Source organism: Drosophila navojoa, chromosome 5, assembly GCF_054131105.1.
Source record: "Drosophila navojoa isolate 15081-1374.11 chromosome 5, UAZ_NAV_1.0, whole genome shotgun sequence".
Classification (NCBI taxonomy): domain Eukaryota; kingdom Metazoa; phylum Arthropoda; class Insecta; order Diptera; family Drosophilidae; genus Drosophila; species Drosophila navojoa.
Genome location: NC_142893.1, coordinates 11,690,305 through 11,700,190, shown reverse-complemented (window position 1 = coordinate 11,700,190; position 9,886 = coordinate 11,690,305). Strand labels below are relative to the sequence as shown.

The window sequence follows — 9,886 nt, the reverse complement described above, 5'->3', positions numbered from 1 at the left end:
ACATGCTGACATCCACCATCGAGCATTGCTTTTGCCGGCAAAACTTGTGCAATTCGGCGACTTATCGCGACCTCGGCGCCCCAACTTTAATCATATGTGTGTTGTTCCTGTTAGGCAAGCTACGATAAGTCGAACCTCTGGGCTTTGTCAGCTTAAATGGAAAAGATTATTAGTAGCATAGCAGAAAAGTCTCGTCAATTGCATTTAAGTATCTATAAGAACATACTGTTGTAGATAATAAAAACAATTCCGTTTCCAAGCCAAATGCATTAATGTTAGCTTTACAGTAAGTAGCTTTAAGAACTTCTAATTGAATAAAATCCATACTAATACGAGAAATTGTGAAATTGTAAAATACTTTCAGTCAGTCTTCATGTACATCAGGTTCAATGCCAAGTCTGAATCAGCGAGCTGGCATATAAAGTCAGAGCCTGGAGAGGCCGCATTCCCCATGGGCAATCAACAAATTGGACTTGTAATTGAGTAAAAGCAAGCATATTAAAATATTTATCAAGTATTTGTGATTTTTATGAATGCCATAATTATACTCACTATATAGTATAACAGTATGATTCAAGTGTCAAAAAACCGCAGCAGCAGCAGCAGCAACAGCAGCAGCAGCCACGCGACGTGACTCACAGTGTGCGGGATTTGGGGAGCTGGCACTTGGTGTTCGGGTACGGAACGGAACGGAACGTCTCGGACTGTATCTCATCGGATCGGATCAGATCGATTTGGCTGAGCGGGCGGGTTCATCGTACGACCTTTGCAGTGCAGTGACGCCTCTGACGCCGCTCTGCCTTGTCCCAGCATCGCCCACCTTTTCAGGATAGTCGCTGCGGCTGCTTAATCACTGTTTATGTTTATTGTCGCTATTAATCCGCATAATAAAAGATATGCTTGGCAACGGCAGCTGCAGCCCCGTTTGGGGCTAGCTATCAAAACACCGTTAAGCTAAGCTAAGGACACATACCACACCATCGTCGTCGCCTCACCCCGCCATCCCCGTCGCATACCCCGTCGGCCGGTCGATGTCAACGTTTGCGTATGCAATTAAAATCAATTTTGTCAACATTTCTCTTCAACGTCTGTTGCTCATTGCGTATTTCAATTCCGGTTATATATATTCTCATATCCATATGCTGCGTTACCAAGCCCCATGCCCCCAAGCCCCTCGAGCCTCTGCCCCAGCCCCAGCCGCAGTCCCAACCTCAGCGCTGACTTGGGCGAAATTAATGCATTTCGCATTGCGGCAGGCGCGCGTAATATCTGAATGTTGTTGTTGTTGCTGGAGTATTTCCGTTGTTTTTGGTTAATTTATGATTTCATTACGGCACTTTTATGGCGCTTCCGAGTGCCTCAGGTAGTTGGCTTGGATACGATCAGCCAAGACGATGTTGTCATCGGCCCAACTCCGAATCTTTGGGACTGCACCAACTACAAGAATGTGATAAACAATATGCGCAAGTCCCGCTACATTTCATCAAGAGCGTTTCACAGTGATGAGCTGTAAAATATCCTATAACCATGTGGAAGTTAGTCTAATTATGCATACAATGATCATTATGATAATAAATGCTAAGGCAATACAGGAATTAAAGATAATAATGTGTATACATTATATACATATTTGTATGTAAATTTAGTATATTTTTATTATGATAATGGATAATAGAGAAATTAAGAATATTATAAAGAGGGAAGTTTTAGTAATAAGTAATAATAATTAATAAATTATTATTATCTTAAGCATTTGAATAATACTAATAATAATGGTAATCATAAATGTTAATGATATTAATAATGATAATGAAACGCATAATAGAACTGAGATTAATAAAAGTTGTAATTTTATATTTGTAATATTGATAAGATATTGAATAAATTCAAGCAAGGTATTTAAAAAGGAGTCGAATATTAAATATTTATATTTTCTTTACATACACTTACATATACATACGTATAAGAAATGAGATTTCTGACTGCAAATACCTGTTTAATAAACACATATTTATCAATTTACTTTGATATATATATATACCACATGAGATATAGATATTTCATTAGATTATTTATCAAAAAATTTATTACTCAAATCATAAATTTGTTTAGCTGTTAACAAGATCTGGCAATATATTGTAATATAATTCACAGCGAATGAATGAGCATTCATTGTTTTCAACAATGTGTTAATGCATTTAATAAGACGCACAAAATACAAAATAATGGCAAAGTTTTACAGACTAAATAACATTTATACAAATATATACAATATAACATACCTATATATAATATTATATTTCAATATATATATTTGTATTATTTTTCTTTTTGTGAATCTGACCTTTGTTTATCAGCAATTAAATTAATTTTGATAATGATTCGCTGCTGGTGCTACTCTCAAAATATTCGAAAGAAACCGAATGACGATTCGCCCTGGGGGAAATTTGGTTCGCATTTAAATGAAAAATAAAATGCGTCATTTCGTGACTTGGAATCCTTGATTAATTCTTAGATGAGCTGTTAAATGGAAGTTACGGCCATAAATGGTTTATGAATAACTGTTAAATGCCAAAGGTGCATTCGCATTTGGGGTAATAAATTAGACGAATTATTTAATTGAATTAATTCCTAATTACAATTATTAGCAAATTGAGTAGCAGTTTAATAAAGCACACACTTAATTTCAGCGATTGCCAAAAATAACCACAAACAAAAAAATACAATTTAACAAAAACAATAAATACAATATACAAATTAATATCAACAACAACAATAACAACAGCAAGACGCACCCGTCATGTGTCTAAATCAAAGGGAGAGCAGCTCAAGACATCGCTGTTATTGAACTGAACTGAGATGAACTGCCTGAGCAAAGCAGCGAATCTTTATCTGTATTTGTATCTGTATCTCTGCTGCTGCTGCTGCCTCCGCTGCTGCGTCTGCGTCGGCGTTCGCTCTCAAATCGAGGAGCAAATGAGGCTAACTACCTCTCCCAGACAAGCGAGAATTTAGGCGCGTCGGTGAGAATCAGATGGCGAGATGCGCTCGCAACGCACTTGGCACATTTCTATATAAATCCGGTGTAGCTCAGCGAAACCCAAACATTCCTGTTGCAGCAGCAGTAGCGTCAAGCACACACAGGACTAACCGAGTACAATCGCCAAGGATCAGAGCAGCATCGACAATACTCGAGAACTCAATTTCAATTTGCAAAATGTTCGCGAAATCAGTGCTAAGCGTTTGTGTGATTGTGGTGAGTAAAGTGAGGAAGAGGATCAATTCAATCAGTCCCAAAAATATTGTGATCAGTGCTAAATGAAGTGGATACGAGTTCGGGATGATATAATGCATACGCCACTGGGGCGCCTAACTCAATTAGTATACCTATATATATCTCTCTATATATATAGAGTATACAGTGAGAGAGGGAGAGAGAGAGAGAGAGAGAGAGCTGGTTATAAATATTCTGAAGTTCGTGCCAAGTCAGTTAAAGCTCAAACTCAGGGCTATGCAGGCGTTGCTTTGCTTTGCAGCCGAGTCAAAGTCGAATCTTCCACGGCCTTATTAATGGCATTTGGAGCTGTCATAAAACACTTCATAAACAACAAACATCACATAACGTTTTGTGAGGCTCCTCTGAGCGTGCTTTTTTGGCATTTATTGTGTCAATTCGCTGTCTTGTGTTGTTGTTGTTGTCGTTTTCTTACATTTTACACTTCCGGCCGGCTAATTGAACTGTGAATAAGGCCTGGGAGTTGGCGCGTTCATTTGATATGCCAAATTCCACAGCTCGTAAATAATGAAACACGAAATTGATTTTCATTCTCTTTACAGGGCCTTGTTGCAGTTGGTAGCAGCAACCCCGTTGATAACAATGGCAAGTATACGGTTTCGACCGAAAGATCTAACGACGGCAAATATCGTGCGTATGATGATGGACGGTATCATCCGAGTCCCGCGGACGAAGGTATTTTTGAAGGCATTTGCTAATTTGATACCACAAACTGTTGCATGATGATCCAGCCACCGCAATGCATGTTGAAGCCACCTGACTTAATAACAACAACAAACCCAACAACAACAACAACAACAATAACTAACACAAAAATAACACACACACTTATCTTAAGTATTGTACTCACTGATAACCCAATTGATTTATTCAAATCGTGATAATAACAAAGTTCAAGCTCAAGCCATAAATTCGTCTGGTTTCGGTAAACACAGAGCACTCAAAATCTATAATCTTTGGTCCTACCGATCGAGCTGGCTTTATTGCATCGCACATTAATTCATTGTATTATATACTTCTAGCATAAACTTGTATGTGTATATGTATATCAATTAACATTTAATTTCTTATAGGCCGAGGTGGTAATCCAGATTCTTTAGGTAAACATAACAAAGGTTTTTAACTGAGAAAACATTTAGTTTTCTTGACAAATTACACACTCATCACAGAAACATTTATTTAAAAAAAAATAAGCAAAAAACTATAAATAATATAGGATTTTATCATAATTCTTCTTCAATTTATCATAATTATAAGCAAGCGTGGAAGAGGCAAAGTTTAGCACTTCCTTGTATGCATGTTATCAACGATCTTAAAATGTCGTTGCTAAATTGCTTTCTTGCTTTATAAATTGTACAAAACAAAACAAAACAAAACAAAAACAAACACATTATAAATATTTTCAATTATTCGGACATTTATTTTATGGTTTAACCTATATTGTATATAAATATTTGTAGATATACTATAAATAGAATTCAATGAACTCCTATACAAAAAGCGAGTTCAAGCACACTCAAAAACACATACACACACTCGCACACATACAACCTATAACTTAACACTCATTTCTAAGTGCATTTGAATTCGCTTTTCATCCTTAGCTGGCCGCTATCATCACGATGTGCAGCCTTATCGCCATGTGAGTGATAACCGTGAACTTGGCAAATATCACCATATACCCTATCCATACGACGGTGGCTATGGACCATATTCGGGTCTCAATCGCCCCTATGTGCACGATGCCAGACCTTACAAGTAAGTCCAAGCTTCAAACAAGAGAGTCGCTCCTCTAATGCTATATATATCTTTATCTTCCGCAGCCACGATCTGTACACAGTAAGTAAAGCTGAGTTTAAAATACCCGAAATTCGCTTGGAATACGGCTTTCCCGACCATGAACCACAAATCGAATACTAAAGCTATTGCCAACACAAACAAAAGAGAAACAAAAACAAAAAACAACAGTATTTTCGAGCTACCCCCGCGCTCCCACACAATCCGTACCCAAACGCTTTCATAACTCAAAACAAAAACAACAGCATAACACACCAAGAAGCCATTAACCTACAACCGACTCCCGTTTCCTGCAACTCCCACTGCGCTGCATGAACTCCACCAACTGCATGAACTCCCTACGCATACACACAAACCACACTACACATACACCCGCACACACACACACGCACTCCTGCCACTTTGATGCGCTCGTTACTCTAACACGTACCGTACAACAACACAGTCGACGACAACAACCACGACGAAGAAGCCAACCACAACCACACCGCGCACCACAACCACAACGACAACAACAACGACCACGCAACGCCCCATTCTCTTCAACTACGACGACGAGGGCGGCCACAAGATTCTGCATCAGGAAGAGATCCGCAAGAAGGACAAATACGATCATGCGTAAGTTACGGCAGCTTTCCCCCTGCATCAGTCAACAGCTTTTGACCCGGCTCATCCCCTTCGTCTTCCAGTTTCCTGACCGAGAACGGCATCTATGGCGAGGAGCAGGCGAAGCTGCATCATGGCGGCGGCACCCATGCCAAGGGCGTGTACGAATACACCGGCGATGATGGCAAACTGTACCGTGTTAACTACGCATCAAACGATCGGGGATTCATGCCCGAGGGTGACCACATTCCCACACCGCCACCAATCCCCGAAGCCATTGCGCGTGCCCTCAAGTATGTGGAGGAGCAGCACAAGGCTAACGGCGACAAGCCTCTGTTCGATCATCGCGGCTTCCGCATCAATCACATGACCAAGGACATCAAGGCTCAACTCAAATCCATGCATCTCGAGAAAATGCCCAAGGAGCTAAGCGATCAGATCCGCATGCTGGAGCACGAGGTCGAGCTGGCCGAGGAGGAGGAGGCGCGTGAGCTTCAAGAGCTGCACAAAAAGAACTAACACCGCCTCAGCATGCCCTTTAACATTGCTGTGCTCTCATCTAACGCCATAGGGATTGTGTTGCGCTCAGCACTTTCTGAAATCCCCCCGCCCCAAAAAACCCCCTAAACCATACAAATCTCCCGCCCATTCCCATGCACTTGCCGCCAGCAGCAGGCAAAACTATAACAAGCCATCGAAAAACTGAAAAAAAAAAATCCCCAAAAAAAATAGAATCGTACTCAACAGGATTTGGTACTCGTGCAGCCAGGCCTACATATGTTAATGATGTATTTATTTATCGATATATAGTATATATATATAGAAATATATATATATATTGCAATTGTGTTATGAATTTACAAAACAATTATTTGTATATACTTTTAATAAACAAAAAATCATTATTTGTTACCGAAATAGTTTCGTTTTCTTATTTTGCTGAATAGTTTCTAATTGAATTGGGAATACAATTCTTGAAAAAATATTCATTATATATGACCTAGATTGTAGAAACAAACGTCAAAAGTTCAATTGATAATTAAATGCGGGCTACTTAATGGGTTTAATGAACCCAAAATAAATTTGAATACTCTTTGTTTTTGGAAGCGTCTTTCGAGTTCGCAATGAAATTGAGGAATTGTAATTGAAATTAAATTTATAAATAAATAATGAACAAAATTTTAAATTCATTTATAAAAATTTGGCATGAAAAAATTATTTATATATCAAAAAATAAATTCAAGCAATAATTTTTCCAATATAATGTAAACATATTACAAATATGCAAGCAGCGTATTCATAAGGTAAACACAAAAAATTGTTGTAAATGAAAAATAATGCGCATATTTTAAATATTTAGCTGAATTTATAAGTGTCATTGGCCGTATAAAAAATTTTTTTTTGCTGCTTAATATTACAAACATTTGAACTTTGTATAAATTGGTAGTAAAGTATATTGTAAATTCCACAATAATAAATTCTTGCTTCGTCTTATGCATATTTGAAGCACACTTTTGTGCTTGGCTCTTAAATACAATGGTAGAGCTTTGTTGTTCGATCCAAAAGCTTTTTGCAAATCGAAGCAAAAGCAATAGAATTTTAAAGAAACAACAATCAGATACTCTAGCTGAGTTTATAAGCCCTAATCAAACAGATTGATTGCTGCTCTTGAAGTTATTTCATTTGTACAAACGAAAGGTGTGTCTTAATTTTACACCAGCTCGATTAGATATTTTAACTTAATCAAATAATCATTGTAAAAGTTTAAGAATGTAACTGGTTTGATATGCGCTTTTGAAATAAGCCGCGCTCTACACGTTTCGACAAAATCGGCATACTTTATGCTAGAGTGTATTAGCAAAATTTATTCACTTGCCTCATCTCAATGCGGACCAATAAAAAATGGTCTGGCAGCCGCCATTTTGTCTCATAAGATTTATGCATAGTGTTTTTATACAAACTGAATATATTTGAAAGTTGGGCAACATGGCTAAGGTTAATTTATAGATTGTGTAATATAATATATTGTTTTAGTTATCTGCATAGTGAATATATCTTGCTTAAATATGCCATGAGCTAAAATATATTTTATTTTCTTGTGAACAAATTTAAACAGACTTGACAAGGAAAACTTGATACACATCAAATTAATTGAGGTATATAAAGGAATATATCTTTGAGTATAGGAAACCATTTTCTAGGGACATAAAACTGGATGCAGTTTATTTAGAGAAGATATATAAAAAATTTATATATATATAGAATATGTATATATAAATAACTTTTTCTTCTGTTCAGTGATTGATAAATGCCTTGTTTTGTGTTATCTAAAAAGTTTTTTTATTTTTTAAAAGTACTACTTAAAGCACTAATAGATTTTACTGCCTTGTGTAGACCACGTTAGCTGGCGGCTGTTGGTTAGCGTAAAGGGCGGCATTTGGACCATCGTCTGCAAAGCAAACAAATTTATAATCTGAAGTACTTACATTGAAAGGGATGTACTCACAGGTAATAACTGGTCGAAAGCCGTTGGCATCAGCCACATATTTGACACCGACACGAAGACCTTCAGGCGATATGTAGGAGTAGGCGCCCTCCACTTGCTCCTCCTGCTGGTTGTTGCCAATGTAGACGGGCGTGGCACGCTCCTCGCCGTGAATGCCATTCTCCGTCTCGTAGCTGTAGGTATAAGAGCCAGCGCCAGTGTTGGGCTCATTCGACTCCTCGACGATGCGTGCCACAGCACTGGCGATATACGGATTGTATTTCTTGAAGAACTGGTCGTAGTAGCGTCGCTGGTTGTACAGGTCGCGGTTCCTGTAGTACAGCTCCCTGTACCGGGGATTGTGCAGGAGCGGATTGTACTGACGTTGTGCATTGCAGGCGACCAAGACGAGGGCCAGCACAAAAAGGCAGCAGCTCTGTATGGGAATTGATAACTAATAAATCCCATTGCAAGTAATCCCTTTAGAGACTCGATGAGTCGAAGCTCGATTTACCAATTTCAAAGACATGTTGGGTACGACTAAAGGTCTGCTACTTCGGCGTTGATCTATAAAATCAAACTGTAACGGCGAAGAGCTCGACAGCAACATTTATAACAATGTGTGCCCCCGTTTGCCAATAGCATCAAATTTCAGACCATAAAATCATTATATTCGGTCAACGCTCGGCGCTGAACATTGCCAAATCAAATCCAATCTCAGCTGAAGTGAATATTGGCTTTATTTTTTTGGCTTGTTAATTTCCGCTTAGAATTTTATTGTTATTTAAATTGAGAAGTTATATCAGCGCATACCCTGTATTTGAGGCAGAAATTAATTAGTTAAGACTGCTCAGAAACTAAGTTATTAAATATATATTATATAAATGTATTAAAAATCTGCTTTGCAGGGTATCTCAAAAACAAGCACTTACAGCTTAGCTTAAGTAAATAAAAATTAAGAGCAGATCATCGGCTCAGGAAATCGGTTGGTTAAACCAGATGCCAGAGCCACGCGAGAAATTCAAATCCATCGGCAGACAACTAGAGAAATCGCATGGCCAAAGGGGGGGACTAAGTTATTCGGCGGCTCAGGGTAAAGGTAATAAAGGTAAATATGAATCCGAATTTTAGCATATTGATATAAACAGTCTACTGATTAGGCAGCGTTCTGATTAAATTGCTAATTTCATAATTCGAAATTTGAGAAGCTGCTTAATTAAAATGTAAATTGGCATTGCGAATTTTCAGTCAAATATTTAATAAAATATCATATTTATACAAATATGATTATAATAATAAAGGCCATAAAATATGATATTTAGCCAATACAAAATATTTGAATGGATAAATCCGCATTTGTTTCGGTATATTGTCAATCTGCCTTTGAAGTTCCGTAACATTAAGATTAAATATAAACAAATTTGTTTTCTACATATCAACTATTAGATAAGATTTTTATTAAATAACTTTGTCTCCACTGCATTTAATAAATTGTTATTTTCTAGCTGCTCTCTCCCTCTTGGCTGACTATACTTTTCTTCCAGCAACTCTCTTTATAAGAAAGTAAACAAACTTCCTCACATTAATAATCATTAAATGAACAAGAGAAGAGGCAAATACACAACCAATACTTAAAGATATGCGAAATGAAATGTCTGTACAACAATCAGACGAAACACCTAATTTTAACATTTAAACATTCC

At 37.6% G+C, this 9,886-nt stretch overlaps 2 protein-coding genes across 4 annotated transcripts; one reads left to right on the top strand and one right to left on the bottom strand.

The window, feature by feature from the left end:
- The first annotated feature begins 3,092 nt into the window (after positions 1 to 3,092).
- On the top strand, positions 3,093 to 6,616 carry Cpr49Ac (Cuticular protein 49Ac). Of its 3 annotated transcripts, none has more exons than XM_018105118.2 (7): positions 3,093 to 3,256; positions 3,838 to 3,880; positions 4,369 to 4,395; positions 4,900 to 5,053; positions 5,119 to 5,134; positions 5,538 to 5,710; positions 5,782 to 6,616. In XM_018105118.2, exons 1-7 carry the CDS (start codon positions 3,218 to 3,220, stop codon positions 6,215 to 6,217), a joined length of 888 nt encoding a protein of 295 aa, XP_017960607.1. In that variant the 5' UTR covers positions 3,093 to 3,217; the 3' UTR covers positions 6,218 to 6,616. The 3 variants fall into 3 exon arrangements, with proteins under 3 accessions (XP_017960607.1, XP_017960604.1, XP_017960606.1); XM_018105115.3 differs by having other exon boundaries at positions 3,838 to 3,970; XM_018105117.3 differs by lacking the exon at positions 4,369 to 4,395 and having other exon boundaries at positions 3,838 to 3,970.
- Positions 6,617 to 8,011: 1,395 nt separating this feature from the next.
- On the bottom strand, positions 8,012 to 8,837 carry Cpr49Ad (Cuticular protein 49Ad). The gene is made up of 3 exons (XM_018105122.3): positions 8,698 to 8,837; positions 8,205 to 8,619; positions 8,012 to 8,147 (listed from the first exon to the last, which is right to left on the bottom strand). Exons 1-3 carry the CDS (start codon positions 8,791 to 8,793, stop codon positions 8,077 to 8,079), a joined length of 582 nt encoding a protein of 193 aa, XP_017960611.2. The 5' UTR covers positions 8,794 to 8,837; the 3' UTR covers positions 8,012 to 8,076.
- Positions 8,838 to 9,886: the final 1,049 nt, after the last annotated feature.

Coding starts and splice junctions, on each gene's coding strand:
- Cpr49Ad (XM_018105122.3), bottom strand. CDS start 8,793: ATGTTGCTGTCGAGCTCTTCGCCGTTACAGTTTGATTTTATAGATCAA. Junction 8,620..8,697: donor CCAACATGTCTTTGAAATTG/GTAAATCGAGCT, acceptor ATTCCCATACAG/AGCTGCTGCCTTTTTGTGCT. Junction 8,148..8,204: donor CTTTCGACCAGTTATTACCT/GTGAGTACATCC, acceptor TTTGCTTTGCAG/ACGATGGTCCAAATGCCGCC.
- Cpr49Ac (XM_018105115.3), top strand. CDS start 3,218: ATGTTCGCGAAATCAGTGCTAAGCGTTTGTGTGATTGTG. Junction 3,971..4,368: donor TCCGAGTCCCGCGGACGAAG/GTATTTTTGAAG, acceptor AATTTCTTATAG/GCCGAGGTGGTAATCCAGAT. Junction 4,396..4,899: donor TGGTAATCCAGATTCTTTAG/GTAAACATAACA, acceptor TTTCATCCTTAG/CTGGCCGCTATCATCACGAT.